At 34.7% G+C, this 18,314-nt stretch overlaps 1 protein-coding gene across 6 annotated transcripts in view; it reads left to right on the forward strand.

Moving 5' to 3' along the window:
- The window catches only part of gapvd1 (GTPase activating protein and VPS9 domains 1), a 54,901-nt gene extending 47,996 nt beyond the window's left edge, over window positions 1-6,905 (forward strand). For all 6 annotated transcript variants that reach the window (XM_051116250.1, XM_051116252.1, XM_051116251.1 and 3 more), the window contains 4 exons: window positions 88-301; window positions 564-636; window positions 723-920; window positions 3,469-6,905. In XM_051116250.1, the coding sequence (XP_050972207.1) occupies window positions 88-301; window positions 564-636; window positions 723-920; window positions 3,469-3,609 (626 nt within the window). In that variant the 3' untranslated portion in view covers window positions 3,610-6,905. The remainder of the gene's footprint in view (window positions 1-87; window positions 302-563; window positions 637-722; window positions 921-3,468) is intronic.
- Window positions 6,906-18,314: the final 11,409 nt, after the last annotated feature.

Consider the following 18,314-nt stretch of genomic DNA (forward strand, 5'->3'; position numbering starts at 1 on the left):
AGTGCAAAATAAAATGTGCACATTTATTTAAACTAAATTTGAGGGGTTGTATGAAATGATAGTCTGACTCTCTCTATGGTTCTGCAGCATTTCAGGGCTGCACAGCAGCTGATGATAAGACAGCAGCCGTGGAGGATTTCCTGCGTTACCTGTATGGAGCCATGGCCCACGATGCCATCTGGCAGTACGCCAGTGAGGAGCAGCTCCAGGACGCCCAGATGGCCATCGAACGCAGCGTCATGAACCGCATCTTCAAACTGGCATTCTACCCCAATCAGGATGGGGACATCCACAGAGATGAGTGAGGAACCTCATAAAACCTTCTTCCTTATTCCTGTTCATTTCCACACTGTGTCTAAACCAGATGTGATGTATTAAGCAATGTCTTCTGTTTGACAATTTGTAACATGTTTTCGATCTTAGTCGTATTGCACTAGATCACCCCACACACAATGAAATCTCAATGATCCAAAATCTAGTTTACTCCTGCATATATGTTTCAAATGACTGCTTTTATTAACTTGCACAAGAAAGTGGTTAATAGTATTTCTTCTTTATTCAAGGCTATTCCATGAGCACATTCAGCGTCTGTCCAAAGTGGTGACAGCCAATCACAAAGCCCTGCAGATCCCAGAGGTAACCATTTGCACTACATCTCAGAATACAGTTTAAAAACCAAGACAGAAAAAAGCAATCCAATCTGTGTATGTGAATCTGTGCAGGTGTATCTGAAGGAGGCACCTTGGCCCTCTGCACAGGCTGAGATCAGGACCATCAACGCCTATAAGACCCCACGAGACAAAGTACAGTGTATCCTGCGCATGTGCTCTACAATTATGAACCTGCTCAGCCTGGCCAATGAGGACGCTGTACCCGGGGCGGATGACTTTGTCCCTGTGCTCGTCTTTGTCCTGATTAAAGTGAGTTAAGAGACACAGCCATAGAGTGATAATGCTCATAATTGCGTTAAGTGTGTTGTGCATTCTGTAACAGAACAGTGATCATTTCTGATCGTTGGCACTAAGGCCCATAAGCATTGGTGTCTTCAAAGTAATCAAATATTCTTTGGTATTTAATAAAAATATCTCTTTAGAAGTTCATTAAATAAATTCGGCTTCTTCTGTAATCGCAACCACAGTACATCCATAACACATAATGACTTTATTAAACAGCTTTAAGATGTAATGGAAAAACTGCACGTCCTTTTAAACACAAGCAACTTGCAGTTGTAAATTCTTAAGAGCAGAATTCACTGCTAAGTCCTTGAAAAAGATGCCTAATATTACTTCATTTGCCTCCCTGCTGCTTAAGGAGTTAGCTCACCCAAAAATGAAAATTCTATCTTTGATTACTCACCCTCATGTCGTTCCAAACCTGCAAGACTTTTGTTCATCTTTGGAACACAAATTAAGATATTTTTAATGAAATCCAAAAGCTACCAGCAATGCAACTACCACGTTTAAGGCCCAGAAAGGTAGTAAAGACATTGTTAACATAGCCCATGTGACATCAGTGGTTCAACCTGGTCAAAACTTTTTGTGCGCAAAGAAAACAAAAATAATGAGTTTACAATTTCAATTTCTCTTTCGTGTCAGACTTCGATGCGTGGTTACAAGAGTAGCATAATGCATGCGTGTGATGCTGCTGACAGGGTAGAAGCCATTCTGATATAGAACCCACATGTGCTGCGCCTTGTTTACATAGTCTAACACCGTGTCCTAAGTACACGCAACACAACATGACTCCAGAGACGAGCAATTAAATCAATCAAATATCACCGCCAATCAAATGCGTGTGTGGGCGGGCTCTTTCTGCAAGTGCACTGCTGTCGCAATGAAATGTCTACGTTTATAATCTAATTCGTACTTGAGATTATCACTCATATAGTTTGTATGTTGTTGTTCCAGGCGTGACATTGTGGAAATAGAAACCATTTCTAAAATAGACATTTCTCAGATTAACATGTTTTATCGCATGTCGTCATGTCGCGTGTAGTTAGGACATAGTGTAAGAATAAAGTCGTAATTTTTGTTTTCTTTGCACACAAAAAGTATTCTTGCAACTTCATGAAACTACAGTTGAACCACTGATGTCACATGGACTATTTTCATTATATCTTCCTTTTGGGCCTTGAACATGGTAGTTGCGTTGCTATCTACAGAAGGTCAGAATTTCATTAAAAATATCTTAATTTGTGATCCAAAGATGAACAATGTTCTTATGGGTTTGGAACGACAAAAGGGTGAGTAATTATTAACTGAATTTTCATTTTTGTGTGAGCTATCCCTTTAAAAAACAGCATTTTCAATATCCACTCATATAATAGGCTAAAATATTTTTGAAAAAATTGCATTTATTTAAAAAAAAACTACATGAGTAGGGTTGGGTATCGAGAACCAGTTTCATTTTAGAACCGATTTCAAATTTCCAATAACTGGATATTCGATAAAACGCGTGCATTTCGATTCTGCTTAACGATTCTTGCGTTCACATTTTAATGAGTGCAGAGAGGGAAGGAACACAACTCTTTAACATTTATCGACCAATATGCACAAAAAACGTCAATATATATCGTCATAACCACATCTGTTTTTTGTCTTAAGTGAACACAAATAAATGTGAAAGAAAACACATGCAAGTATTTTTAGATCTGCATGTGTTCAGTGTTAAAGAGACAGCACCCTAATAAATGTACTGCCTGTCATTAATGTTAATCAAAGAACAAAAGAAAATCATTTCTTTTGAGGATTAATCTATGTATTGTTTATGAAAAGAAAACAGTGTTTTTAAACACTTTTTTTTCTTATTGGAATCAAAACTAGGAATCGATAATCGGAATCTGAATCTATCAAATTCAAACAATACCCAATCCTATATATAAGTCAGAACTGACACGTTGTGCATCACTGTAACAAATGAGATTTTAAAAATTAAACCATTATAGATTATTCTGTTTAAGGCTAAATTTATATACATTTTAATGTTTCTGAAAGAAGTCTCACCAAGGCTGCATTTATTTACAAAAATACAGTAACAATTTTAAAAAGAACAGGTTAAAAAAAAAAATCTTTAGTGTTGCTCTTGATCAATTTTATGCATCCTTGCTGAATAAAAATATTAATATCTTAAAAAAAAAAAAGTTACAAACTTTTAATGCTAGTTTGCTTCAAGGTTAAAACCTGTCAAGTCTTCAGAAACAAATTTAATCCTAATGCTAGAGTTTTGTTTGCTTGAGAGTGTGTGTGTGTGTGTGTGTGTGTGTGTAAGTTTTGTTATTGTGTATTTTGTTTTTTGTTTTTTTCCACTTTTCCCCACCCCATACCTATTTGCGTTTGCTATGCACACGCCCACACCAGATTTTCTAAACTTGCGAGTGTGCTTGAATGTGTAAGCATGCACAATGTGGGTGGTCAGATGTTATCTCGTACGTTAATTCCCCCCTCTCGCTCGTTCTCTCCCTCCCTCCAGGCAAACCCACCCTGCCTTCTGTCCACCATTCAGTACATCAATAATTTCTACGCCAGCAGGCTGAGCGGGGAGGAGTGCTATTGGTGGATGCAGTTCACTGCCGCCGTGGAATTCATTAAAACCATCGACGATCGCAAGTGAAGCAGAACAGCCACCTGTATGGGCAGACTGTAGGAAGGAGAGAGCGAGAGCGAGAGAGAGAGAGAGAGAGAGGACAGCGCGGACGACTACTCTCCCCTTCATCAAGAACGCGCATCGCCTCAGTCTGTATAGCTGTACATAGAGGCAAAAACACTTCAAGTTTAAAATCGATCAAACATTAAGATATGATCATGACAGGTTTTACTATGCTGGGGTATTAAATGAATAAAAACAAATAATGCGGCACTGCCGCTCTCTACTGATCTCACTTATAACCCGTCTTTTTCTGTAGTACTGGGGAGGTGCTGGGGCTTAGAATCAAATTTTATATTAAACACATATTAAGCAAGTAATTAGCTCTATTAAAACATACCTATCGAATGAAAAAGGGACCAGGAACTACCTGCAATGATAAGGTGTCGGGACGCTTCAGAGGGGAATCCGTGATTCTGTCCTCCTTGTATAAACCGTGCAATCTCACCCCGTTCAAAGCTAAAACAGTCACGTCAAGTCATATCAAAGAACGCATCACTATAGATGCTGCCAATGTATCAATGTTACAGTTTATCAAATTAATCATGCCATTATTTTAATAGGGCAGCTTGTTCTATGAATGTAAACAGGTGTTGTCATTATTGTACATTCACTCTTTCCTACGTTTCCCAGACAATTTGGAAATAAGGGCCCACATATTTATATAAAATAAAATGTATTTATTACTTAACTCCTGTATTTAATCTTTTATTATATTTACAGACTTGGAATTAGTTGTTGGGCAGATGCACACGGTTCGGTCGAGGAAACAAGTTCTACAATCTCACAGAGAGCTGCTAAAACAGGGTGTCTTCACATTAGCGGATAGAGTTGTAAATTAGTGCCTTGCAGATATTTGCAGTAACACTTGTTCTTTTCGTTTCGGTGGACTTTCTGCCACGTCTCGCGTTTCTTGCGTCTTCCTTGAAGTGAGGAAGTCGAATCTTTCAAAGCAAGCCTGGCTAAACGTCACTATGCTATTAATAACAAACCTGAAATAAATACAACAACATGCCAAGTAGAAACACCCCGCATTTGGATGTTCAGTACGTGGATTGTTAGTGTTGAAAAGGTGGACAATTGACTGCTGGGTCTTACAGTACCTGAAAGTTACTGCTGTTGTCCCCAGAAAATATATATATATTTTTTTCAGTTTGCTACTGACCTTTACTTGTTTAAATTCCATGTTTTGTTTCAGAGTTCTTACTTTTGTAGGATTAAATCATTGTTATTTTTATAATGCAGTTCCCAAGTAAAACTATGAGTTAGGAGGAATATTTTGTGTAATTTGAGGTTCACCTCAGAAAAAAAAGTGCAGAAATGGCTTGTCCTACACTTATTTACCCCAAAAGCGACTCTAAGGTACAAATACTCACCTTTTAGGTGTAAATAAGGTTTCACTTTGACAATACAGTTGAGGTCAAAAGTTATCAGAATCTGCAAAATGTTAATTTTACCAAAATGAAAGCGATCATACAAAATGCACGTTATTGTTTACATAGTACTGACCTGAATAAGATATTTCCCATAAAAGATGTTTACATATAGTCCACAAGAGAAAATATTTGTTATAATTGATAAAAATGTTCCTGTTCAAAAGTCTACATACACTTGATTCTTAATACTGTGTTGTTACCTGAATGATCCACAGCTGTGTTTTTTTTGTTTAGTGATAGTTGTTCATGAGTCCCATGTTTGTCCTGAAAAGTTAAACTGCCTGCTGTTCTTCAGAAAAATCCTTTCAGCATTTTTGTGTATTTGAACCCTTTCCAACAATGACTGTATGATTTTGAGATGCATCTTTTCACACTGAGGACAACTGAGGGACTCGTATGCAACTATTACAGAAGGTTCAAACGCTCACTGCTGCTCCAGAAGAACCAGGAGGTGAAAACTTTTGAACAGAATGGAGATTTGTACATTATTTTGCCTAAATATTATATTTTTGCCATTTAGTACTGCACTTCAGAAGCTACAGAAGATAGTTACCTGTTTCCTAGAAGACAAAATAAGTTAAATTTACCCTAATCTTCAGGTCAATACTAAATAAGCAATAACATGCATTTTGTATGATCCCTCTCATTTTGGTAAAATATTTAACATTTGCAGATTCTGAAAGGTAGATGTAAACTTTTGACTTCAACTGTACGTCCAAGTGACAAGTTGTTGTACCCCTAAAGGTACAGTACAATTCTTGCTTTTTTTTGTGACACTGTGTGACACTTATAAAAAAATGTTTGTGTTTAGATAGCGAAGAACATTTTAACACTGTGGCATCATTATCAATCCTAGTGTATTGATGTTGAGGAGAATATATGTATTGATACAGGCTACCTCGTGTCATAACCCCTAACAGCTAGCACATATTCTTCATAACATTTTTTTGCTCCTGATATCAAATGAATTACAGCACAGTATATTATTTAAACAGGAATATAGAATATCACGCTCTGTATTATTAAATTACCTTTATAAGATCCAAACTTCCCACTAACCTTTGCACACTAGTAGAACTACAACGAAAGAAATGTAACGTACACTTAATATTTTATGTGGTTGTCAGAGGTTCCCCACTTCAAATCTGTCTTTTAATGTTGCTCCTAAACATCAGAGGGCTGGGTGTCGGTTTTGATCCTATATATAGTAGATGCACTTAGAACAATTAGTTCTACCTCCAACTGTGTATATAAAGGGATGAATAAAATGTTGTAATGCGTTCTTTTCCTCTAGCTTTTGTAGACTTTAGAGCTCTGTATATACTTTTTCCTTTTCTTTCTGATTTGGTGCATGAACTCAATATCGCCGGTTGCTAACATGTATTTCTCTGTAATACGAAGAGCTTCAGATGCAAGACTCTTGATTCGCAGTGCACTTCGGAACAACACTGATATTCTGTGTAACATTTATATTCTATATAAATGTTCAGAACAAAATATCTTTGTGTTTATTCGTTTAAATTGTGTAATGTGAAATTGGGTGTTATTGATCAAACATCTCAATAACTCGAATGGTTCAGGCTATCAGACTGTTTTGGTGCTGTTTGTTTGCAGCGTTGCATTTTTTTCCCCCTTACAGCAGCAATGTTGCATTTGGTGGTATATTCTGCATCTTGGTGAGATCAGTTGCCAAAGGAATCAAAGACTTTATATTTTCATTTTTGTGTATAAAGCCTGTCCTAACTAAAATATGCACCTTGAAGGTTGTGTAACCTATGGCAAATATTTGAAGAGGACTTATTTCTGTCTTTTTTTTTTTTCCTAACAGTTTGCTTGAGATTGAAAATCTGCTGTTTTTTCTGCATTTAATCATATGAAATAAAAGGTGACGGCCTCTAAGTGCAAATATTCTAACCTGAGACTAATTGCATAGTCTTCGTTTGGATAAAAAACACTAGTATTCATTTGATCAACTGTTTAGCATAAGCGGTTATTTACTGGTGTAAACAGGGTTTTGGGGTACTGAAGTGGCATAATATAACAGTATGTTGACTAAAAAGCAAGGCGTTGTACTCAATCTGTATTTAAGAGCTTTATAATCCTTACCGTACCATGTTGGTCCACTGTTTTGAAGAGCATGCTAAGAGAATTATGGGTAACGTCTTGCATTTGTAAGCTTACTCACTTGGGCTCCTTTGGGAAGGCATTCTGTGTGTTATGTGATTTTAATATAAACCTGTACATAATTCTTTAAAAAAAAAAAAGATTAAAGACTTTTTCCGTGAACAAGCAACGTCTGTTTTTGCGCCAAATGTCTTTCTGTCTGTCTGTTGCGCTTAAATGAACGTTACCTGAACGTCCTGAAGCAGTCGAGTTTAGATGATGGAAAGACTTTATTCACAATTGATAATCTCATACTGTTAGTCAGTGAAAGTTTGATCAACAACGACGTAACTGCTTTTAAAAGCTGGCGTTCGCTCCGTGTCTGTCACCTTCACGTCGAGCACGTCACTGGGCTTGGATATGACGAAACAAAGGCCGCCGCAAATAGCAAAGCCCCCGCACTCGCCACACATTTAATTACCAGTGACAACTGTATAGCGGATTTGTAATTGGAGATTTTTTCAGCGTAATAGGCTCTCTCTCTCTCCCTCTCTCTCTCTTCTGGCCTTACCACTCCAGTGCTCTAATTGTAATCTTTCCATCAGAGGAAAAGAACACAGCGGGGTGCCTTTGCTTCTCTTGATGATATCTCCGATTGTTCATTTAAATTCAAATTTGGCCAGAAAAAGGGTAATTAGTTGTATTAATAACCCGAAATGACTCGCTCGGTCGGGAGATGAGATGGCTTTTGTTTAGGTGAGATCGGGTGGATATCGGCAGCCCGCTGTGTGAGACGGAGGCCTTATTGGTGAAACAGGCTGGTGATGTGAATAAACTTTGATTATACAACACGGGGTCGTCGCCCCCCATCTAAACACATTTGGCAGTCCTCTGGCCGTGTTATTGTCGTTTATCCGTTTGTAAACAAAGGTTCTTGGGGGTTTGCTGATTTGATTGTGCATGCTGGATTTGGGAATGGGTTTTGTCTGATGCAACTGTGTTACATATTGATGTCAGATTGTTGCATGAAGATCTAAACAGCCTGAGGGCCAAGCCCAGATGGCACTGAAATCACAGATCATCAGTCCAGTGAGGCTCACACTCACATGACTACATACACACACGCGCGCACACACTCAGACTAGTTTTCCTTTTTTTTTTTGTTTTAATGTTAGGCTTATTTTATTCACATGGTTTGCGATTCACATGCAGCTACAAGCTTTATAGGTCAGCCACCTTTAACACAGGCTACCCTGTGTATGTAATATACCCGATATATCACATATGTATACAGTGCAATGATAAATCAGTTATACCATTGTCTTCGTTTTACCTGAAGAAAAAAACCCTGATTGAGGGGCTTTTTAATTTTTTTTAAAATTTAATTATAATAGGAAGAAGAAGAATATAGCTTTATTGCAATTTTTTGCCGATGGTTATTAGGTAATAAAATTAAAATGTGTGAACCTGGACCACAAAAGGCAGTCATAAGGGTCTTTTTTTTTTTTTTAATTGAAGTTTTTACATCATCTGAAAGTTGAATAAATAAGCTTTCTGTTGATTTATGGTTTGTTAAGACAATATTTGGTCAAGATACAACTATTTACAAATCTGTAATCTGAGGGTGGAAAAAATCGAAATATTATTAAGAAAATCGTCTTTAGTGGTCCAAATGAAGTTCTTAGCAATGCATATTACTAATCAAAAAATAAATTTTGATATATTTACGGTAGGAAATTTACAAAATATCTTCATGGAACATGAACTTTATTTAATATCCTAATGATTTTGGGCATAAAAGAAAAATCGATCATTTTGATCCATACAATGTATTTGCAATTGCTACAAATATACCTGTGCTATTGAAGACTGATCTATCTATCTATCTATCTATCTATCTATCTATCTATCTATCTATCTATCGTAGTTGTAATAGTAGTAGTAGTAGTATATTTAGTTTCAATGAACTCAAAATTTTCAAGTAACTAGGTTGGACAACACGCTATAAATAAATAAATAAAAAATAATAATAATAATAAATATATATATATATATATATATATATATATATATATATATATATATATATATATATATATATATATATATATATTATTATTATTATTATTATATTTAGTTTCAATGAACTCCAAATTTTAAAGCAACCAGGTTGGACTACATTCTGCAAACAGATCAATTTAAATAAAATACAAAAAATAATAATAATTATTTTTTTATTATTATTATATTTAGTTTCAATAAACTCAACATTTTAAGGCAACCAGGTTTCTTACTTTACTACTTTTACCATGTATATCAGAAATTGAGGAGGCTTGTTTTAGCCTATTATACTTATTTGATTCTTAAAATTTTTGGCATTTAAACCACCCAGTCTATACGCTTTTTTGGACTACACGTTCCAAATAAATAAATAAATAAATACAGTTTCAATGAGCTCAACATTTTAAAGCAATGTTTCTTACTTTACTTTTACAGTCTATATCAGAAATTGATGAGGTGTGTTTAAGTAATGTTTTCTAATTAGTTAATAGACCCGGACAAAAATTAATATCATGTCATTGATCCATACATACTACAAACTGTAGAACTACATTATGTGTGATGTGAAAAAGTTGCGTTGTTTTTTTGTTTTTTTTTGTTTTTTTTTTGTTTTTAAACTTGTGCAGGCCTAACGTGTTTATAATTCAGAATTATCGTCAATTTCAACTTGAGCTTATTTTAAATTTATATCGTCTTTATATATAATACTTATATCGTCTTATTTTTAAACTCAGAGTGTGAAAGTTTAATTGCCGCATGTACCATTATGAAACTGCGTTAAGTTGCTCTGAATTAAAGTCAAATGCGATTGAATTATGTCAGTCAATGTGCAGACATTAATGCGTTTGAGTGGGTGTCGTTCTCTCAATGACCGCCAGATGGCAGCCGCGCCATTTGCGACCAGCGCTTCTGATGTCGCTGAAACAAAGAACACATTCAGATACTGTAGCTAAAACACACACCATTTTGTGAAACCTTGCTTTAAAATACAATTTAGACTGTCAGTAATACTAATTAAAAAACACAAATGGAACGTCTGTGAGATGGTACATGTTCAGATATATATATATACCTAATAATCAGAAAACGTAAATAACACGGCTGAATTATTATTGTTATTATTATTAGCCTACTAATATTAAAGAGTTTCTTCTCATTAGCAGTTATGGTTATAAAATTAAAATTCTCATATGTTTAAAAACCAAACTAAGATTTTGCAGATCATATTTGAAAATGACGTTCTAAAAGTTTATTACATTTCACTTATTAAAAAATAAATCTTAAGAAAATAATTCACAACTGCTTTCTTTAACATTCATTTATACCATCTTAAAATAAAAGTGAGAACTCGTGGCTCTTATGTAACTGTACTTTTAGGAAATATTTCTGGTTTAGGCCCCTGAATACCTTCACATGAGCTAAAAGTAGATTTAAAAAAAAAAAAAAAAAAATTCATACTGCGCAAATAAGTTTAACAATTATCTATAAGTTTATGCTCCTGAAATGTTAAACTGAAAATCACCACCCTTTCTTTGCTCTTGTTTTCTCAAAGTGCTTTTTGGAAATGAGTTTACCATCAGTCTACACTGTTAAATAACTGCTAATTTAGAGGCAACATTAACCAATGTACATAATCGATAACCAGCATAATGGCATTCTCATAATCTCAGCTGGTTATAATTCAGTCGATCAGATTACGCAACACAATTCCGCTGATGCCCACAGGTGCTGCATGCAATTGTAATGTAATGAAAAAGTCACTGACTTTTACCTTCCCATAAGCATGCTTGCATAAATTCATTTTCTCTGTCTGTCCACACACAATAAAAGTTCTAACACAACCGCAGCATTATAGAAGCATTAGAAGATGAGAAAAAAAAAAAACATCCCTACACAGGCGAGAACAAACAAAACAAGGCAGCAGCATGTCAATTAAATTAAAGGGGGAAGCTAAATGAACAAAACGTCAAACGCACATATTAAAGCTAAATGAAATAGCCCCGAGGAGCCTGCGAGACGTGCAGATTAGAGCTCAGGAGGATCCGCAGAGATGTAAATAATGAAACCCGGCTCAACCTGCACACGCTGGGATTGCGGCACGGACACGAGAGACGTTCAGCATCCAATCCAAATACCAAAAAAACAGGCTCTTCAGCTGCAAACTTGTTGTTCATCTAGAAATGAGTGGAGCTGGCTGCCTAAATTGTGTTAGTGAAAAGCATGACCAGCACACCAGGATGGTGCTGTGCATTAAAAACCTGAGGATGTGAGACTTTAATGCAGCTTTCTGCAGAAGATAAGCTTATTATATGATATGGCTTATGGAAGATTAATAACTTCAGCATAAAATATGTGAGGTTTTAAAGATCTTGTAAGAATATTAGGTGTTTCGGCTCCTAAGGACTGTCTTGTATTATAGTACAGTACAGTATGAATTGCTAACAGCAACAAAACAGGAAATACAAAGAGAGAATATCCTCATTCACAATTTTACCTGCGTAATGTGATGTTTAAGAGTCAAACAGGATCTCAGGTAAAAATTTTAGGGTAGGACGTTTTAATTATTTATTTTATTTAATTATTATTTTATTTATTTTTTTAACTCAATGTTTTTGGATCCCAATAAATATTTGAAGGCCCTCCAATTAAATAATATGAACCTCTAGTTCTTTGCCTGTAATAATAATCATAAAAAAAAAACACTTTTTTTTTTAAAGCATTTTAATTAGGATAGTTAATATAATCTAAACTATGGTAAGGGTTTATAATTAATTATTATTATTATCATCATTATTTATTTATTTATTTATTAAATCAACCTAACCTGGGGCTACAGATGAAAATTAGTCATTCTCAGTTTGGCTGATTTTGTGTATAATTAATATCTATTGTATAAAAAAAAAAAAAAAAAAGAAAAAAAGCTGAGGCCCCCCTGAGAATCACTGTATTTTCCGTTAGTGTAAAACTACTGATTTGATGGTAAAACAGGTTGATTTGTTTTAAAAGTGAGTCAGACTTCAATGCGAATTCAATGCTAAAATAAGGCCTGAATAGCTGTTTGACTATTATCCAATAGCCTGCGTGGCCTAAGTGATGTCATCGGAAAAGGAAAGTCATTTCAGACTAAAAGCAAGTTTGTAGATTTTAATTAAAGGTAAACTATTTACTTTGGAACAACATGCGTTTATAAATTATCACGGCCCTGTGATTTCCACGATGTGTAAAACGTGGACAGACTCGCGGAATCCAGTCATAAAAATGGAATTTACTGTATAATGAGGAAATGTCACGGAATTTGACCAATTTAGTATGAAAAGTAGGTCAGTACACTTAAATCAAAATGCAACATGGACTAGTGCCTGTGAATATTAAGCTGCAAAAAGACTATTGAAATATGAATCCTGGACGCACTGTGTGTCTCTGTGTGAATGAATAGCGCAAACGCATCGTTTTGTTTACTACACAGCTGTGTTTTCAAGCCTTTGTCGCCTCAATATTTGAGTACATGAACACATAAATATAATCTCTAGAACTGCTCTAAGAGTCACTTCATGAGCATTTAACCGTTTCTTTTGAAAAAAAAAAAAAACTGTTGTCATATCATATACAAACAGAAACAGGTCTTCGCAGCAACCTGTCAAAATAAAAGTTTGATTCAACTTGAAGAAACTGTGACAGAAATATATTATTTAATAAAATGACAGTACTACTACTACTACTAATACAATTATTATTAAAACATTATATTTTAAGGAACATTTACCAGAATTTATTTACCAGAAAAATGTAAATAGGCCTACACAACATAGTATTTCTGTAAAAAAGAAATAAATAAAATAATAATATATATTTTTAATAAAATCAATTAATTAGAGATGGTTCTGATTATTAAAATTTAATGAAAACATTAAAATGGAATAAAGAAAAATAAAACAGAATCTGGAAAATATACAACTTTTTTTGAAAAAAAAATAAACATATTTCATAGGGCCTTAAAAATTTCATTTTTGTTGAACTTTTAAAAATTTGCTGTTAAATTGTGCAAGTTTCATGATTTCAATTAATTAGACATGCTTTTTGATTAATATTTTTAATTCAACCATTAAAATAGAGTCTAGAAAAATAAAAATGAAAAAAAAAAAACATAAAAAAATGAATTTGGAAAAAAAATAAAATGGAATTTGGGAAAATTAAAAAAAAATATATTTCATAGGGCCCTAAATTATTTACAATTAGACTTGGAATCTCCATGTTAAAAAAAAAAAAAAAATAAAATAAAATAAAATACTCACCCTCATATGGTTCCAAACATGCAGAACTTTCTTCCGTGGAACACAAAAGATAATATATATTTTTTTTTTTTTAAATCTAAAAAAAAAAAATATTATTTTTTTTTGTAATAATGAAAATCAAAGAGGTGCAGGGTTGTTTTGGACCATACTGACTTGAAGTGGTTTCACTACTTTTGCAGTAAAACTGATCAGTTTTGATGGGGAAAAAAAAAAAAAAAAACTTCATTTTAAACATATAATACTTTATTCTGTGGAACACAGAATAACATTTTGAGAAATGTCTATGTCTCCATATTTATTGGCACAATGAACGTAAACAATGCCACTGAAATGAACGGAACAAGCATATTTTGCTGATTATTACTGCTGAAAATGGTCAATTATTGTCATGTTTTGGTCTGTACTGATCGGTCGGACCAGGAAAAACATTTTGAGTACTATAAACTGCCAAAAGTTATAACAAATCAAGGAGAAGTGCGCAAAAAAACTATCTGAGGAACAAAAAGCATTTGTAGTTGGTCAAACTGAACCAGGATTTCCAAGGTAAGAATCTTGACAACATTTGTGTTTGTTCTTATCATTTCTGTTCAGCTAGGTGAAATATTAGGTTAATATCTTAATTAATACTGCTTGTTTACCACCTGTTAACTTTAGTTTGTCAAAATATCACACCCTTTCCTGCTTACTAAGTCCTTCACTATATGATTTCGCAGCTTCCACGTTTCTTTCCGTGCTTTAGACAGTATAAATTAGCAGAACAACATATTCAGTAGTACATTAAAATACTTTTGGGGTGAACTGCCCCTTTAAGATCACTTTAAGTTAGTGTTCACCTCAGCCTATAGAATGCTCATCTCAGATGTTGATATATTTTATCTCAGACGTCTCTAAAGTCCACCAGCACGATCAATCAGACATGCATCATCTGTAGCCAATGGCTCCCTCCGAGTGAGAGCGATCTGGCCTAAGTATGTATGCTTGACGCCTGCTTTGCTGATTTCTGTCAGCGTTAATATGAGAAATGAGCTCTGAGCTGTGCCACTGATGTGCCTGAGGAAACTAAATTGACGGGCACGCAGTTTTCCGCTATCAGATCGGGCCTCGGTAGCTTCTTCTGCACGGATGTGACTGCTCTCAGTCATGCCGCCTTGTCCCTCAAGCAACAGGTGACAGAAGTTACAAGCAAATGTGTCTCCGGCCACAGCGGCCCTCCTACGAGGACCTGACCCAGGGCAGGCTGTCTGGCGACGTGCCCGATGGAAAAGTGAGCTGTCTCGACTCCCGACACGCAGTGAGCAGAGGATGTCAAGTCACGTCTTCATCGGAGAAGGGTTTAATCCACGTTTGAGGGAGAAAAAAAAATCTTGTAATGGCTGAAGAGATCTCAGTACAGTCGCACAGACCTTCAGAGCAGAGACGGATTACCGGTAAGATTTTGTGTTTTTCTTACAGTAGATAGTCTTACAGCATTTGTTTAGTACTAAAAACTAAAAACGATTAATCTTATATAACTATTGTTTATCTTATTATTGTTGTAGACTAATTCTGCTCTTGTTTGCTCTGTAGGGTTGTGTTTGTGTGCAGCGTGTGATTTATTTTAGTTACGGATGGAGCAGTGCCAGAAAGGCTACTAGGAAATAATAGGTACAGTATGATAAGTTTTACTGTAAAAAAGGTAATGTTTTAATTTACTATAGCAAAGCAACAGAATCTTTTAGGGTAAAGAAAGTGATGTTTGCACTTAGGGCACGGTTTGGTCTGTTACCCGGATGCGCGGCCATATTGGCGATACTCGGATGTAAACAACAGCATTAACTGCACGGTTATTGTACTACTGAATACGTTATTCTGCTCATTTATGTTGACTAAATCATGGACAAAATATGTGGAAGCTGCTAAATTATATAGAGAACGACTTGGTAAGCAGGAAAGGGCAAAATATTTTGACTAAAGTTATAGGTGGTAAAGATATGTACAAGCAGTATTAATTAAGATATTATCATAATATTTTACCTAACGTTACCTGACTGTAAATGATAAGAACAAACACGATGTTGTCAAGATTCATTGCCTGGAAATCCTAGTTCAGTTTGACCAACCACAAATGCTTTTTGTTCCTCAGTTTTTTTGCACTCTTCTCCTTGATTTGTTGATAACTTTTGGCAGTGTATAATATTCCGAATGTTCACCTGGGCCCGACCGATTAGTAGAGCTCAAAACATGCCAATAATTGACCATTTTTAGCAGCAATAATCAGCAAAATATGCAAGTTTAGTTCGGTTCAGTGGTACTGATTAATGTTAATATGGCCATTTGATGACGTGTCGTGAAAACACTCTATAGGTTTCAAAATTAACTTTACAGTTTGATTCACCAAGGCTGCATTTTTATGATTAAAAAAATGGTAATATAGTAAAATGTATTGTCAGATATTATTATTATATATTTACCTTTTAAATAAGCTGTTTTCCATTTTAATATATTTTAAAATTTATTTTATTTTTGTGATAGCAAAGCTGAATTTTCAGCATCATTACTCCAGTCTTCAGTGTCACATGATCCTTCAGAAATCATTCTAATATGCTAATATTATATGCTAAGATTTGTTAATAATATTAATATTATATGCTAAGATTTGTTAATAATATTAATGTTGAACACCTTTAATATAGCTGCTGATGTGTTTTTTCAGGATTCTGCAATGAATAGGGAAAACAAAAGAACAGCATTTATTGGAAATAGAAATCTTTTTGTCATATGTGACCCTGGACCACAAAACCAGCCTTAAGTCGCTGGGGTATATTTGTAGCGATAGCCAAAAATACATTGTATGGGTCAAAATTATAGATTTTTGTTTTTATGCAAAAAATCATTAGGAAATTAAGTAAAGATCATGTTCCATGAAGATATTATGTAAAACTCCTACTGTAAACTTAATTTTTGATTAGTAATATGCATTGCTAAGAACTTCATTTGGACAACTTTAAAGGCGATTTTCTCAATATTAAATTTTTTTGCACCCTCAGATTTCATATATTGAAATGGTTGTATCTCGGCCAAATGTTGTTCTATCCTAACAAACCATACATAAATGAAAAGCTTATATATTCAGCTTTATGGTGATGTATAAATCTCAATTTTGAAAAATTGACCCTTATGGCTGGTTTTGTGGTCCAGGTTCACATATTATAAATCTCTTCACTGTCACTTTTCATAATTTTTAATGCAAACAATATCTTTTTGACCACAAATTTCAGTGTCACGAAAATTTGACTTAATACATTACATGTATTGTGTTTCAGCTATTTCTAAAGTTACAAGCGAACTGGCAAGTATTTATTTATTTAGCTAAAATTATTTGTTTTCCATAACGCTTTGTCTATTGGCCGTGCTGCTATTAAAGCTATGCTACAGAGTAAAATCTATTTAACATTTTGAACCTCACACAACCATTCCTGTAACAAACCTGTGAGTGATTTAATGTTTTGTTGATGTGTTTCAGACAGCTGCTATTCTGCAACTTAGTTTGAATTACATCCTGCAACTTATGTGTGTCATCAAATCCTGCCAGGTGAGAGTTCCTGTTCCCCATCCCTCCTTTTTTTAGATGCCCTAGTTCTTTTTCCTCCCTCCATTTCTCTCTTCTTCTCCCCTGGTTGCCTGGAGTATGCCCTGCAGGTATTTAACACAGGCCTGACTTTTCTGCGGCGCAATGCTGTTTTACAGGGCACAGGCATTAAACAGGGCTGGTCCTGGCTTCCCTGCCCTGCTTGTCAGCCCAGCAGGCTAACAAAGGTGAATTTGCTCTGTATTAAAGAGGCTCTTGTAGAAAAAGTGCTGTGTGATAACGGCACCGCAACACTCAGTCCAGTGTCCCGCTGACCGTTAATGCCCCGGCACTTAGTCTTATGTGCAGGACTGCTAAACGAAACCTGGTAACACATACACTCTTGAAATTAAAGGTTCTTTTTTGGCATTGATGGTTCCATAAAGAGCCTTTAACATCCATGTAATATTTCTCTTGTGCTAAATGTTCCTTTAAAATGATAGCTCATCCAAAAATGAAAATTCTTTTTACTCGCCTTCATGACGTTCCAAACCCTTCATCTTCAGAACACAAATTAAGGTATTTTTCATGAAATCTGAGAGCTTTCTGACCCTCCATAAACAGCGACGCATGCATCGTGGTACTCTCATGAGTGCATCATAGAGGAGAAGAAACTGTTGAATAAAGATGTTATTTTTGTTTTCTTTGCACACAAGAAATATTCTTGTAGCTTCATAAAATTAAGTTTGAACCACTGATGTCACATGGAGTGAATTTTAAACCAAAAACATGGATTTTCTTTATTTTCCATGTTAAGACAAGTCATTCCCCAATTTATTTGATATAGACATTTTATGTAATATTCTAATGTATTTACCATCATTTTTGATAAATTTAATGCATCCTTACTGAATAAAAGTATTAATTACTAATAAATTCTTAAAAACATATCAAAACAAACAAGCATATTAACCCGAATTTAGTACTGCAAAACAAACCTGGGCAACACATAGCAATGTTGAGTTTACTGTCATTTTTGAACAATTTAATGCATCATTGCTAAATTAAAGTATTAATTTCTAATAAGTAAATAAATAATAATAAAAAAATACTAACCCCCAACAAAAACAGGCAACACATTGGTCAGAGGTTTTTCTTTTTCTTTATTTTCCATGTTAAGACAGACAAGTCATTCTCAAATTTATGTGATATAGACATTTTATGTAATATTAT

This window comes from Labeo rohita, chromosome 8 (genome assembly GCF_022985175.1).
Source record: "Labeo rohita strain BAU-BD-2019 chromosome 8, IGBB_LRoh.1.0, whole genome shotgun sequence".
In the NCBI taxonomy this organism is placed as follows: Eukaryota; Metazoa; Chordata; class Actinopteri; order Cypriniformes; family Cyprinidae; genus Labeo; species Labeo rohita.